Source organism: Folsomia candida, unplaced genomic scaffold, assembly GCF_002217175.1.
Source record: "Folsomia candida strain VU population unplaced genomic scaffold, ASM221717v1 Fcan01_Sc021, whole genome shotgun sequence".
In the NCBI taxonomy this organism is placed as follows: Eukaryota; Metazoa; Arthropoda; class Collembola; order Entomobryomorpha; family Isotomidae; genus Folsomia; species Folsomia candida.
The window spans coordinates 234,605-249,135 of NW_019091213.1; the positions used below are offsets into that span (position 1 = coordinate 234,605).

The following is a 14,531-nucleotide window of genomic DNA, read 5'->3' on the forward strand; positions in this document are numbered from 1 at the left end:
TTGGAATTTGGAAATGTGGTTGAGCCACTTTCTGGTGTAAAAGTTGTGTTCATGTACGTATGACGACTTTACTTTATTCATTCAGTAGCGAGAGCTGAGGTGGAATCTGATCTGTCACAGCTGCAAACACACTTTATTTTTATGCCCATGTCGTGTCTGCAATTTCGTCCACGACAAAGCTGACCGTGAGGGTGATGGTCGCAACCACTCCCTCTGCACACCCCCTCATCCTCTTGCCACCACTCTTGTGATAACTTCCCCCATCGATACGTAGCAGTTTAATAGTCAGGTTGGTTTTCAGAGTTCTTCTCGCAACTAAATTGTAAGATTATCCGAAAAATAATCATTTTAATTGCCCTTTGTCCGTGTAGATGCTGACCAACGTGTGCAACTATTTTGTCCGTCGCCGACGTCGACTTTTCTTCGTACTATCCACATTTAGTCTTTGTTTAATTATCTTCATTCTCTGGAGTCGTCAGAGGCCAAGTTACAGCAACGGTGGTGGTGTTGATGGTGCCGATAAAAGTGATGATTACAACAGCAATCGAATCGTGTTTCCTGGACGGTTCGGTTACCAGGAGGCAGACCATCTGGCATTACAACACGATGCGGAGGCGGTAGTTGACACGTCCACTGGGGACGACCACCCTGGCACGATCTCGGCTCAAATTCTTTCCCTACGGGTCCAAGCACGAAAAGAGAACAGGGACGAATTTCTAGTTCCCGTCCTTCGAGACTTTGAGTTTAGCGAGGTCGATCTTCTTCCTATTCGACTCGTGCTGCACAACGATTATGACGAGGTAAGAAAACACAACTTCTGTTCAAAACTAATATGTGCTGACGATTATTTCTCCTTGATGCTATGCGTAGGAGATTAAAGATGACCTCTCTAGAGTGAAGGTTGGTCTTGGTGAGCGTGGGGAGAAGGCAGCCGTGCCATCTTATCAGGAAGACGTAGCTAAAGAAATTATGAAGAAAGAAGCATTCAATCGACTTTTGAGTGAAATGATTTCGCCAAATCGTTCTACTCCGGACACAAGAGAGCCAGCGTAAGCTTATTATTTGATTTCTTCTAATGAACTAATAATAGTCCCCATCTTCTATATGTAAATGTGCATGAAATATTCCAGTTGCAAGGAAGAAGTCTACCCACATTCTCTTCCGGATATGAGTATCGTCATCATCTTTACGAATGAAGCCTTCACCAGTCTTGTTCGTACGCTGCACAGCGTCATTAATCGGACTCCCTCCCACCTCTTGAAGGAAATCATTATGGTTGATGATTATAGTGATCATCGCGACCTGAAGGGAAAGCTGGAAAGATATATCGCCACAAAATTCCCCATCGCAAAGATAAGGCTCGTTCGGCTGGCTAAACGTTCGGGTCTTATCCGAGCCAGGATGATCGGAGCACATTTAGCCATTGGGAAGGTGTTGCTCTTTTTAGATGCTCACTGCGAAGCAATTGAAGGATGGTAAGTAAGCAACGCAACCGTTAAGTGAGGCGAATTTCGTTAAATTTTAGCGTACAATGTAATTCTGGGTGGTGTTGAAAAGCGGGAGCATGGTGAATGAATGACATTTCCGCCCATTTCATAATACTTGCCACTACTGCCTGGTTGAGTTGGCAATATCATTTTTTTCTTACTACATGACGAGAAGTCAGGCCTCGTCACTGCGGAGTTAAATGACTAGAATGGGATAAAAAAGTATAATCAGGGTATTCCGACCCAGGGTTTTATTGGGTTGGGTTTTTTGGGTTTTAAGGGGCCGTCCATAAATTACGTAACGCAAAAATCGTCATTTTTTAGACCCCCCCTCCCCCCTCGTAACGGCATCGTAACGCTTCTCGACTACCCCCCCTCCCCCTTCGTAACGTAACATAAATTTGATTTCACCGCAGATGATTTACTTAGCACTCGCAATGCATTGTGCGGAATTTTGGGGCGGCACCGATGAAAGGAAAGGGGGGTATCGCTCATTCTGTTACCACAAAATAGAGCCAAAAATCCAGTTTATTTTTACTTATACAACCAGATCATTTCGGTTACTCCATTTTGAGATATTTAAGGTCAAAGTTTGACCGCAAACTTTTGCAAATGAATTGATCTGGTTGTACATATCTATGTAAAAATAAACTAGATTTTTTCGTATATTTCTTGGTAACAGAACGAACGATGGACTCGTTACCCCCCCCCCCCCTTCCTTGACCGGTTCCGCCCTAAAATTCCCCACTGTAATGCAACCTTTTCTCAATTTACACCTGGAAAACTAATGAAAAATGTATATTTACTACATGCGTACACTGAAACCTTTTGGATGACATGAATTCAATATGCTCGGCGTATCATATTTGGCGAATTTTAGTCCAGTTTATAAAATGTGTTACGTAACAAATTTTTTATACCCCCCACCCCCTTCATAACAATTCGTAACGCACTTCCCATGACCCCCCCTCCCCCCCTCTTGCGTTACGTAATTTATGGACGGCCCCTAATGGGTTTTAATGGGTTGTTAATGAATAAAACCCAACGGGTTTTACCATGTTAAATGGGTTTTATTTGGGTTTTAATGGGTTTTAACTGCGTTTTAGCTTAAAACTATATTCTAAAAGCTGAAAACAGCTGTCATACATTAGTCGAAGTTGTTTGATGGCAGCTAAGTAGTTTATTTGATTAATACTGTAAGTTTTGAAAACCAGGAATAAATCAGGGACATCCCTTACCATTACAGGTTTCAAGTGACAAAAAATACACAAAAATAATTTGGGAACGAGGTATGTTTAACTGATCATACATAATTTAATACATTTTGCGATCATAATTAATACTTTTTTTCCCGAATACTTCCTCTCATCTCAGCGAATAAATTAAACAAAATACTATAGTGTTTTTTAATTTAGTTTTTTAAAATGTTTCAAACCGATCTTAATTATCACGGTGATATAATATCACCTCTTGAAAAATCGAGTTCTTATGGACAACGAAGTACTTTATTATGAGCAAAATAGTATATCTGTAAAAAGCACTTATTATATTCTCGATCGTAATACATACGTGCGTTGTGCTTTCGTTGTTCATAAGTACTCGATTTTTTCCAGAATTGACAATACACGTTAAGATCGCATTGAAACATTAAATTTTAAAAACCTTTAAACAACTTTGATTTCATTATGATGAGAGGAAGTATTCGAGAAAAAGGTAATATATGTAATTATGGTCTCATAAAGTATTAAACTATGATCAGTTAAATAGGACCCTTTCGAAACGGATACAAATTCTAACATGGACAAGGAGAATTTGCATATTAACTGAAATTGGATTGCAATAGTTGTGAAAATTGTTGTTCAATGTATTACTTATGTAAAACCTAATAAAACCCAATAAAACCCATAAAACCCAAAAAACCCATTAAAACCCCTGGGTCGTTACTTTTTGAATAAAACCCTGGGTTTTTCCGAACCCTGAGTATAATGCAACGTCTGCTCGTGTGTGGTGGCCTGGTGGCGGTGGGTATGTGCGAGTGTGTGGAATGTGACTGACTGCATACATAATGATGAATTATCGCATTTTACTATCCACCTTGCTTTACTATTCACCTTACAATGTACAATAGTCATCAACGCTATATTGTATTCTGAATTTTCAGGGCTGAACCACTCCTGGCTCGCATTAAGGAGGACAGGAAAGCCGTCGTGTGTCCCATTATCGATGTTATTGATGACAAAACAATGGAATATTATCACGGTATGTTTCTCTATTAACAATTTTACAGGTCGGGAGTTGTTCAGAATTCAGATACACATAAGTGTAATTACATATACCGCATTTAGGGAATGGGGAATTTTTTCAAATTGGTGGCTTCACCTGGTCTGGACACTTCACTTGGATTAACATTCCAAACTATGAGGCTGAGCGTAAAAAACATCACCATTCCCCAACAAGGTAATACATACGCATGTATAGATCCCACCCAGGGTACTAGAGTAAAAGTAGAAGTAAAAAAACATTGACTATATTTATGGAATTAAAAATAATGGGATCCCATCCGTTTGTCTCTCGTAGGAGCCCCACAATGGCCGGAGGCTTGTTTGCCATAGAACGAAGTTACTTTTGGGAAGTTGGCTCGTACGATTCAGATATGCAGTTGTGGGGTGGAGAAAACTTGGAAATGTCCTTCAGAGTAATAAGACCAATACCATATAAGGAATACCCCTTACTTTTTCAGGTAGTGTAATTTTCTCTCTGATTAATTGTAGATCTGGCAATGCGGCGGCAGTGTCGAAATCGTGCCGTGCTCTCGAGTTGGTCATATTTTCAGAAACTTTCATCCATACTCGTTTCCCAATAATGTCGACTCTCACGGTCTCAATACGGCCCGACTTGCCGAAGTATGGATGGACGAATACAAAGAATTGTTTTATAATCATAGGCAAGAGCTCAAGGTGAGATTCTTTATTTAAAAAAATGTGCTTAGTGAGTTAGACTTAACTTTAAGTTAGAATAAGCTTCAAAAGGTTATATTTTGCAGCACTTAACTTTGAATGTCATTTCTAGCATGCAAAATATGGAGATGTCACTAAACGCCACGATTTTAGGAAACGGTTGAAATGCAAAAGCTTCAAATGGTTTTTGGACCACATTTACAAGGAAAAATTTCAAATGATGTTTGGAAGTAGTGATTACGGACAGGTGCATATTTACTTACTTCCAGTCCGGCTGTAAACAATACTCTACATTCATAAATACATATATTCCAGCAATTTTTTGTTTGTACACGTTTCGCAGGTGAAGAATGAAAAGACGAACCAGTGTTTTGATAATATGCAGCATTCCGAATCTGAAGAGTATGAACTTGCCCTATATCCTTGCCATTCCAAACTCTACCCGAGCCAGGTAATAAATAAGACTCGTCGTTATTTGTTTTTAATAATTTGCAAATAATTAAATAATCATCACATTTATCCTTCTTGTTCTTATTCGTGACATGTATCTAGACCTTCATGCTCAGCAACAAAGGAGAGCTGCGACGTGAGGCAGAATGTGCATCTGCCACCGGGACAAAGGTTCAGATGGTTCAGTGTGACCACCTCCGTTCCGATGACCTTTGGGAGCTTCGAGCTACTGGAGAGTTAGTCAGCCAACGGAGCAACAAGTGCCTCACCGTGGAGCGAGAAGGAGATAAATACGTTCCTACTTTGGCTAAATGCAGTGGCGGATCAGAGCAAAAATGGTCATTCGACAAGTACGACACACATTTCATCCCTGGAGTGGAAAACGATAACGACGACGACCCTACATAACATAATGAAAGTGCTGAAATAATTATTTACTACGGGATTCAGTCAGTATTCCAATTTTTCAGAGATTCCAATCATCGTTGTGATTTACGTTTTAGTACTAAATACATGTATAAATACTTAATAGAGCACTCAAGAGTGCGATACGATGAGTTTTTCAAGCAATTCTCCTAGTCCCTTAAGTCATTTTCTGTTGTTAACTGATAGCGTCTAGATAAATAATTATTCAATATTGAGAACCAAAAGAAGAAATAGTACCTTTTGCCTTTCTGTTGTTTAATGGTTGTCACTTTGTCAGATTGTTAAACTGAGAGGTTAATTTAACATACGATATTAATATGAAGTCTCCTACTGGACATTTTGTAGGATTTGATACACATTCCATTGCATAGAACTTAAAAATAAGATTGTTATTGTCCTCCAGATATAGTTGACAGCTCAATATTTATAACATACAACTTGTATGATACAAGCTAAATACATATTAGTATATATTTATTCCGTAAAAGTTATAAGTTAGAGTGGACTTCCAGGGTCGTCCTTTAGTGTCAGTGTGTCTGACTGACGGCCTATTCACTTTTAGTCATACTGTGCATTAATCAATTATACTTTTAAGCCAAGTGAGATGAAAAGTACTGTTCTGTTTATATAATGCGTGCATGTAAGTTACATTGTTAAAGTTTTCCAAGCATATTTACTACGAAAAATATCAACCGTATTGGTATAAACAAAGTTGACTGAATTATAATTTCATGAAATAAATTGCAATCAATATTTTAAAGATTCGTTGCTTCTTTTTCCTATTTTTTGCTATTTCCCAAAGAATAAGTTCGAAAAACAGCAGAGGTCTACACGCTGGGTAAAAAAGATGTGTTTCCAAGCAAATCTCAGCGCAAAATGGCGAAAACAGGCGCGGAACCTACGATTCGATTTAAGGATTCGACAATTAGTTTAATTAGTTTAATTTTCACACTAATTATTTATAAAATAATGCGGCCAAAATTTTGTAAGAAATGCACATCCTGTTCAATTTGGGGGGACAAATTCTGGAATAATTTTTTCCACCCGAGGCAAAAGGGGATATTTGTTGTCCTGTTGATAACCCTGCTCGTGCTGGGATTCACGCTCTGCTTTATCCTCCTCGCCCTCTATTACGAAGCTGTGTCAAAGGCTCATGCTGACGCCTATTTGATCATGTTCTTCTCCAACGTGGTTCACCTCATCACTGGGATTCTGATCCTCCACTTCCTCACTGTCCCACCAAACCAGCTCACCTGCTTCCGCTGTGGCCTAATCTACACGGGCATCACAGTCTCGTTTGTCCTCTCCATCACCGCCGTGGTCCAGTGGTATCAAGCCCCCACCAACGCCCAGATGGAGGAATATGTCACCAACTTTTTCCACGCCACCAACAGAGTGCCCAGAATCTACTCTAGACTCCAGCAAGACAGTGTATACCCACGAATAGGGCAATCCTACTTACTTCAATTGCCAATATTTATTTGGTCACCAGAATGTTCACATTGCTCCTTGTTGTTGGATTACGCAGGCCTGTTGTGGAGTCAATGGCTTTGAAGACTATATTCCCAAAGACAAGAGGAGGGCGGGCCGAGTTGAGCGGATTCCGGACTCGTGTTGTGTTGGTAATACTAAATTTGCGAAGGTCGACTGTGGGAATTTCAGAGGATTTTTTATAAACGAGTCGCGACTGGTGGAGGACGTGAGGGTCGACACTCTTCATTTCTACATCAAGGTGGGTGGGGACTGGTCATGCATAAAGTTAAAATGTGATGCTGAACTTAATGCGGAGGTTCTCGATTTGTGTGTCAGGGGTGTTTCCACAATTCTACATTTGCCGATCTGAAGAAGGAATCTCCGCTGGCATATCGAGATCTGAGCTACACTTTGTACGGCAGCTGGGTCAGCTTAGCGCTACTCAGTGGCATCACTGTCACGTTCAGGTACTTGGGTCGATGATTTTATTATGCTAAAAGTATTTTAATCATGCTTATGCATAGCATATCACGATTCGCACAATGTTTGCATCTTAAAAATCCGTAGCTACTACGCCTGCTACAAATTGCTGCATGATGCTGACGGGGGCCCAGAATGGGGGCAAGACGACTTCAAAACCAAGCTCCAGCGGAGCTTACCACGCTGTTTCAGTTCTCGCCAGGCAACCCACCCACCCTCCAAATCTGGATCCTTCGCCGAAGGTTCAGCCACTTTGCATACGCTGAAGAGCCATGCATTTCAGTTTATTTGACTAATCTGACTAATTTTAATTTAGTTCATGAACATGCCAAACCCTCCCAGCTGACAACTAGCACCATGTCCACCGTCTCAATGTCGTCCTCGTGCGTCTCTCATCTGACCTTGACATTTTCGGACATGCAACTGCTGCAACACCTCCCCCACATTAATAAATATGCATTATGCTCTTTTTTTCTGAACTTATAGGAGCACGACCCCCTCCAGTGCTTCCTCATCCACGTGGAGACACTCAGAAGTTGCCAGCACAAAGACGGACGCCAGGGCCAAACCCAAAATATCGCTCCAAAGCGTCCAGAAACACCACCACCTTCCCCTCCAACGCCCATCCACAATCTCCACGGCGTCGTCTCAAGTTGTCGAAATTGATGTGGATGAGAAAGGACGGCTGATAATTAAGGAAGCCCCAGAGCCACCACCACCGTCGCCACCCACACGCCACGCCGAGCCCGAGCCACCACATCTACCCCCGCCACGTTTGCCACCCAAACTGCCACCTCCACCCCCTCCATCTAACCTGCCATCTCCACCCCCTCCCTCTCGACCCTCCATGCACAAACCATCCCAAACACTAAAGCTATCAAAAAGAAAATCGAATATCAGAAAGTCCAAACCATAATATTACCAAATTAACAAAATTTCTGAATAAAAGTTGACCGTGATGATGAGAATTAATAAGTTCACCAATTTAGTAATAATTTTATTCAAATTCATCATGCAGAATGGTGTCGGCCTTTGCCAGAGCGTAGGCAGGGGTGACCTTTTTGTTCTTCTTCTTCGCCTTGTCAATGTGGTCCTTCATCAGGTCGTTGAATTTCTTGTAGTCTTCAAACTTGGCATCCTGGCACCCCATGGACTTAATGAAATGGAGAAATATTTGACCCTCCAGCGGCATCTGCGACTCCCCTTCGTTTAGCTTGGCAATCTGATCCTTTCCCAATTTGGCCAGCTTTTTCTTTGCGTCCTCAATTTCAACTGTGGGTCGCCGTATAATGGTTCATAAAAATTAGTCCTCTAATTTTACCACAAGCATGAAAATAGTGCCCCCTCCCCCTCACCCACTGTCACTGTGCTACTCACCTGAGGGTTTCTTCGGGTCGTCCACGTCGACTGGTTTGTTGGTCAACTTCCTCAACCATTTGTCATCTGCTTCCTCCTCCACGTCCGAGGTGGGGAGCGAGTCTGCCTTGTAATTCTTGGCAAATTCTTGATAGATTTTCGATTTGGCGCAACCAAACGTTTTGCCGTAAAATACGAAAACCTTTGCGGGCAGGGGCACCTCTTCCGACGATTTTTTCTTGTCGTCATCCTTGTCGTCATCCTTCTTGGCCTTGTCATCGTCACCTTTGTCCTGTTCCGCCTCGTCAGCATCCGGGATGTTCATGCCCATTTTTTTACTGCTCTCTTTCAAAAATGCTTTGAAGGCATTCGCTGCGCTTTGTGGCTTGAAGAACTTGTCGAACCAGGATTTGATGTCATTGGCCCCCATGGCCCCGTCGTCATCATCCGCCCTCACCTAAAATATGCCCGTCGTGGTCACACAGTGGTGGCTACAAGAATGAATAGTCATTTGCATGGAGTTGACTTACCTGGACGACACTGCTGGCTGCGACGAGGAGCAAGAGTACAGAGGACAGCAAAAGTGGTAACCAGTTCATTATTCTCTAGAATATGTATGATTTCGTGATCGTAATTTTCTTAAAACTCCTCGACGCGATAGATTAACTAAATTTTTGCCAAATTTAATGCTACTGTATGATACGTGTGAAGAATGAGACGGTTGGCCGTGAGACCTTGAGTATCAATCGATTTGGTAGGTCGGTTAGTCATAACAATAACTTGCGTTAAATTCTACCCTTGGTTCTCTTTGTACTAATTTAATGTGCTACTTTTAACGACCCATTATTTGCCAAAATGCGGACGTAAGGAGAGGACATGCCATTATTTACTTCATTCATGTTGAAATATTAGCCATTCAGAACAATCCTCTCCGTACTTAATATTGTACAAATGACCTCACAACGTGGTGTACGCAATTCATTCATTCATTCACCAAAGTACAAAACAAAAGTATTTCCGATTTAGGACTTTATTATTATTACAAAATATTACATGAGCAACGTTAGGACTCACTAATAATTACGTAATTGGAGGATAAATTTTATTTTTTATTCGCTTTAATTCTGGCACTTTCTGCTCTGATGCGTTGGTTTTTATCTTCATCATAGAGATCCAGGTCCTTGACGTATATCCAGACCAGACTGTCGAAAAATGCTCCAATCCCCGTGAAAGCTGTAAAAGATGTGAAATGGTAATGAGAAAGGTGGGATTACTCTCCGATGGGCGTCGTCATGTCGTTGCATGCATACCTGCTGCGGTGAGGTTGAACCAATACTGCAACGTCGCCCCGTCGTACAACCAGCAGTTCCCCCGCGCCCCACATTTCGTCCCCCACACCAAGCACACCGAGTCGAACAGTTTCCCAAACACGATCGGCGACGGCAGCATGGCAAACACGCTGATGAGGAAAATGCTCAGCCCAATTGCCAGAGATTTGTCCTTGGGTTCCACACATCTAAATTAGTTTTTAACGCCGTATTATTACACATACTCCACTTGAATTATTTAAGCAGAGGCTCAGCAGTGAAGTGGACGAGAAACTACTGTTCTCTTCTTAAACCCCATGTTTGATTACCTGTATGAGACCAGCATGTTTCCGATCCGACCTGAAGAGTCGATCAACTTGATGAAAGCGTTCACTCCGAGGAAAATGAGGAACATGGTGAGACATCCCTCGTTGCAAGTGCCGGGTGTTAGGATCGCCGTGGGGTCTGCTCACCCAAGTAATTATTTTACCATTACTGAATAGGCTTTCAATTTAAGGCTTCCTGTTACATATGCGTGTGCGTACCGTCAATGCAAGAACAGTTGGAGACGCCGCCATCCTGAAACGTGGTGCAGCCCGCGTGACAAGCAGAATAGAAGATGGTCTGCTTCTCCTTCCAACAGACGGGGGAAATCTTGTTGGCCTTGCAGTTGCAGTCCGCGTTGCATGCGACGGTCAAGTTCCAGGTGCCCGTCTCCTCATTGTGACTCCCGAAATTCGGAGCCCCTTGGTGACACCCCATTTGCGTGAAGGAGATCTTGACGAGGACGTAGAGGAGCGAAATGATGACGTTCCATCCTGGAGTAGAGACATTAATTTATATATATTTGGTTATTACCATTTGGTAGGTTATGATAACCTGGTTATCATTACGAGTTGCTGATCGCACAGAAAAAGAAAATTACAATTGTCACTGTGTGGAGACCCGCAAATGGTGATGCAGACTTACCGGCAAGCAACCTCGCTCTGGGTTGATACTTGGAGATAAGCCACCCGCTCAGGAGAAGGCCAATCGATTGGAAAGCGATACTGATCATACCTGCGCACCAGGAAGAAAAAACAGAACGGTAAGGACGGACATTCTCACTTGGCCACACGCTCACTCTTTGATAAGTGCATACCAGAAATGATGGACGCGTTGACCACATTTTGCATAAACACCGTTTCCAGATACTTTGAAGGCATGATGATAAGTTAGCATGACCCATGCAATGGTGACCATCCAGCCGAGCATGACCCATGTTCTCAACCTTTCGTACCAGCCCACCAAAACGCAACGGAACATTTTTACAGCGTTCCTCTGACGTTGTGTTGGTGTAATTGGGTCTTGATTGCACGTGAGTCTACATGCATACAACATGGGTCATGGCCCGTGGGGAAGGTCATCATTGCATGGATCAAAATCGTACTTTCGGCATGAAGGTCCAATATCTAGAATAGGAGGGATTCGTACTTATTAGATATTTCCATCATATAGATTTTTCATACAGATCACGTCATCATATTTTGCATGAGTACGTCGTGCTACTGTGAAAGTCGAGCGCATAGGAAAATCTCGTTAGTTGTGTTGTCTCGTTAGTTGTCCAAAGTCAATTCTTGCCACAATTTATACGTCGTCATTACGCTTAACTCATAATAAGTCTGGTAATAAAGAATGTAGAGATCGAGCGAGCAGTGTCCCGTTTTTGTTGATGCCGAGTAGTTGCAATTATTTATGAGGGAGTGATATGCGTGCGATGAGATATACGTTGCATACCCGATGGCGGAGAAGAGGTAAAATATAGCGGCGCAGTTGTTGAAGAGATTCACCTTGTTCTTCATCAGGACAGTGACAGCGTGCGGAATCTCTGCATCGGAGGAGGCCAGAAGAAGAACAAGCATTAGTTGAGGTGTTAATCATTCCTTATTTTCCAATTTCCACTCACCGGAAAACTTTGGTATTGCGTTTTCTGTCGTTGCCTCCGCCGTGGAGGAGACCGCGACTTGTGAGCCAATTCTGGCCAGCGAGGCTTGACTCCCTCTCATGTTATCCTTCAGTTTCCTTCTCAACACGGCACTGGGCAGCTCACGGGGAAACATGGCAATCGTGAAGGACGTCAAGGTCATGATGGAGCCCAGAACGACCCAGCCCAACCACCACGCCCCCAGCCAGCGAGGGTCTCCCAACTGCACGATCGGTGTCAGCGTGGGACTGATGTAGATCTTGAGACACATCCCAGCAAACAAAAAACCGAACGTGGGGCCGATGAGACGCAAACTCATCGTCACACCTGCATAAGTTGCAAATTCAGTTGAGTAATTTTATGATATGAAAGTATATAACACCGCCCACACAACATGGCAAAATCCTCGTCGGAAAATATATTTCACTCTCGCTCACCGAAAAGCATTGGGCTTTGAGTTTTTTCCACGTTGTCGTCCAAATAAGGCCCTGCGCACACCACACACAGCTCAATCTATCTTTCCGGTATCTTACTCCCATACTTAGCATACTGATGATGGGAAACGCTGAATTTGGTTAGGTAACTCACCGCCTAGAGTGAAAAACAGGAGGACTCCAATCCCCATGATAAACTGAGAAATGAAGATGAGCACTAAGGGGACTTTTGATGAGTCTGCCGCGTCACAGTCTGACCTTCCATTTCCACGACCATCCAGCTGACAAACTTGAATCTTGGTCAGCATTCCTCCCCCTTTCGGGACCTCGCTGCCATTGGTGAAGGTTTGGAGGAGGGAGGAAGGCGTGGTGGTGGTGGTGGTGGGAGGCTCCCACGTGGGATCGTAGTCCTTGGCGTACTCCATCGTCAAACTCAGAGCATCGGACCCCGGGCCGTAGAAAGCGTGGGGAGATGCGAGCACGAAGGCGCTCAGGGCAGAGAAAAGTACTGCGGAAAAGTGGGAAAGATTAGTAAGAATAGTGACGCAACAAGGTGTCAGAGTCCTGTGAGCTAGTGATCATAACGCATGCTTACTTCCAACCGCAATCCATCTTGGCCGATGTCCTCGCCCACCGTAGTACGACAGCAGAATGGCAAACATAATTTGACTAATTTCGTTCCCTGTCATTATAATTCCTGAAAACAGCAGAAGCAAACAGATTCTGTGGTTAGTCTGGCGCATGCGGTCAGTGGCGAATTGTGTAAAAGTGTGTACCCGCCGTTTGTGAGCTGATTTTGAAGCGTTTTTCGAGCGTGGTGATGGTGGCCGTGAAGTAAGCCCACGTCATTCCTTGGATCACCGAGAGGAAGGAGAAGACTACGAGGAAGGCCTTCTTGGAGGCCAGCCCTTGGATCCAGTCGGGGCTGCAACACCCAAACCCACATCGGTTCTCCTCCCCCAGATTCACGTCCTCTTGTCTGTTCCCGTCCTGGTCAAAGTAGGTCATGTGACCGTTCTCACCCTCACCGTCAACACCATTGGGCTGATGATGCTCGCTCCGAGCTGCTATTTTCTCTCGGACATTCATTGCGAAATAACTCGTAGAAATCGTTCCCCTTTCTTTGCACTATTAAGTATGTAACTTCTCAAAATTGACTTATTTCAACACGACGTTGATACTTGCTTAAAATTCATGTTTAAAACTTATTGCTCATGTAAAACAATGAATGGATATTTATCTTTGTCGTCCTCCTCGTCTTATTCTCAACTCTTGGTCACGTGAATGGCTTATTTCTTCCTTTAGTAATAAGTACGCAAGAAGTGCTATCAAATGAATTGAGCGTCTCTCTCTCTGGTCAATGGCTACAATCAAGGAGTGCTATGGATAATACGTATGCATGTAAATATGTATGTGTATATGGCATGGGATAGCTTGGCTACTGCTTGAAGCGTGTGTATTGCGACTGAACCAGGTGACAAGCTTATCGCGTATTCCCATTGTCCACCCGTCATTCACACGCCACGATAAGCTCAGAGGTGCACAACACAAAGGGGCTTTCTTGGCCCACTCCTGCTGGACATATACACATCTCCGCCGTGATGGTGATTTTGTTTTGTATTTTCGTTATCCGTCCAAGTAGCGTGGTCAACATCATGTTATGTTTTCATCAATGGGATCTGATGACACGACGAGGATGGATAAGTGAAAGGACTTATCCGTATTATGTAACCCGCCATCATCCTCACAGCAATAGGGTTAGGTTACATATGTGCTCTCCTCATCACATAAGGGCCAACGCTTTAAAGTGCAGATCACAATCACGCGGTCAATCATTTGCTCCACTGAACAATGCAATCCTGGGTCGGGAGGCAGATTCCGACACCGCGATAATTGACGAGCCAGAGTGATGCTACATGATAAAACCATTTAAATGTCCAAAATGCCCTCACCTCCCCAGGCTCAAGTTAATCGACAGAATATATAGTGCACCAGTAGTTATGCAGTACTTAAGTGCAAATGTGTCTGGTTAACGATGTGGGAAAAGGGAATACCGTGTGAAAAACAAACAGGCTTGCGATGCGAATGGTATGATGTGAGGTGCAGTATAACTCCCGATTAACGCAGCCTTTTAAACCACTCAACCCCAATCAGAGAGATAACGGAGAGAACATGCTCGGCCTAAAATAAGCCGAATC

At 43.2% G+C, this 14,531-nt stretch overlaps 3 protein-coding genes across 3 annotated transcripts; 1 reads left to right on the plus strand and 2 right to left on the minus strand.

The window, feature by feature from the left end:
* The first annotated feature begins 63 nt into the window (after nucleotides 1-63).
* Nucleotides 64-6,080, plus strand: LOC110858493 (polypeptide N-acetylgalactosaminyltransferase 13). Its single transcript, XM_022107296.2, has 11 exons — nucleotides 64-289; nucleotides 372-800; nucleotides 871-1,049; nucleotides 1,131-1,475; nucleotides 3,649-3,746; nucleotides 3,833-3,944; nucleotides 4,065-4,182; nucleotides 4,259-4,444; nucleotides 4,557-4,691; nucleotides 4,788-4,895; nucleotides 4,997-6,080. The coding sequence occupies exons 2-11, from the start codon at nucleotides 372-374 to the stop codon at nucleotides 5,300-5,302; spliced, it is 2,016 nt and encodes a 671-aa protein (XP_021962988.1). The 5' UTR covers nucleotides 64-289; the 3' UTR covers nucleotides 5,303-6,080.
* A 2,190-nt stretch (nucleotides 6,081-8,270) lies between these two features.
* On the minus strand, nucleotides 8,271-9,306 carry LOC110858527. The gene is made up of 3 exons (XM_022107343.2): nucleotides 9,160-9,306; nucleotides 8,651-9,086; nucleotides 8,271-8,545 (listed from the first exon to the last, which is right to left on the minus strand). Exons 1-3 carry the CDS (start codon nucleotides 9,226-9,228, stop codon nucleotides 8,271-8,273), a joined length of 780 nt encoding a protein of 259 aa, XP_021963035.2. The 5' UTR covers nucleotides 9,229-9,306.
* Nucleotides 9,307-9,639: 333 nt separating this feature from the next.
* Nucleotides 9,640-13,797, minus strand: LOC110858407 (solute carrier organic anion transporter family member 74D). The gene is made up of 13 exons (XM_022107178.2): nucleotides 13,110-13,797; nucleotides 12,929-13,030; nucleotides 12,488-12,841; nucleotides 12,337-12,387; nucleotides 11,882-12,226; nucleotides 11,713-11,803; nucleotides 11,366-11,387; nucleotides 11,078-11,129; nucleotides 10,906-10,995; nucleotides 10,482-10,754; nucleotides 10,266-10,401; nucleotides 9,940-10,145; nucleotides 9,640-9,862 (listed from the first exon to the last, which is right to left on the minus strand). Exons 1-13 carry the CDS (start codon nucleotides 13,420-13,422, stop codon nucleotides 9,732-9,734), a joined length of 2,166 nt encoding a protein of 721 aa, XP_021962870.1. The 5' UTR covers nucleotides 13,423-13,797; the 3' UTR covers nucleotides 9,640-9,731.
* Between the last annotated feature and the right edge of the window lie 734 nt (nucleotides 13,798-14,531).

Coding starts and splice junctions, on each gene's coding strand:
- LOC110858493 (XM_022107296.2), top strand. CDS start 372: ATGCTGACCAACGTGTGCAACTATTTTGTCCGTCGCCGACGTCGACTT. Junction 1,476..3,648: donor TGCGAAGCAATTGAAGGATG/GTAAGTAAGCAA, acceptor CTGAATTTTCAG/GGCTGAACCACTCCTGGCTC. Junction 4,896..4,996: donor CCAAACTCTACCCGAGCCAG/GTAATAAATAAG, acceptor ACATGTATCTAG/ACCTTCATGCTCAGCAACAA.
- LOC110858527 (XM_022107343.2), bottom strand. CDS start 9,228: ATGAACTGGTTACCACTTTTGCTGTCCTCTGTACTCTTGCTCCTCGTC. Junction 9,087..9,159: donor CAGCCAGCAGTGTCGTCCAG/GTAAGTCAACTC, acceptor GGCATATTTTAG/GTGAGGGCGGATGATGACGA. Junction 8,546..8,650: donor CGACCCGAAGAAACCCTCAG/GTGAGTAGCACA, acceptor GGCGACCCACAG/TTGAAATTGAGGACGCAAAG.
- LOC110858407 (XM_022107178.2), bottom strand. CDS start 13,422: ATGAATGTCCGAGAGAAAATAGCAGCTCGGAGCGAGCATCATCAGCCC. Junction 12,388..12,487: donor CCTGTTTTTCACTCTAGGCG/GTGAGTTACCTA, acceptor TGGTGTGCGCAG/GGCCTTATTTGGACGACAAC. Junction 11,804..11,881: donor CGCAATACCAAAGTTTTCCG/GTGAGTGGAAAT, acceptor CCTCCGATGCAG/AGATTCCGCACGCTGTCACT.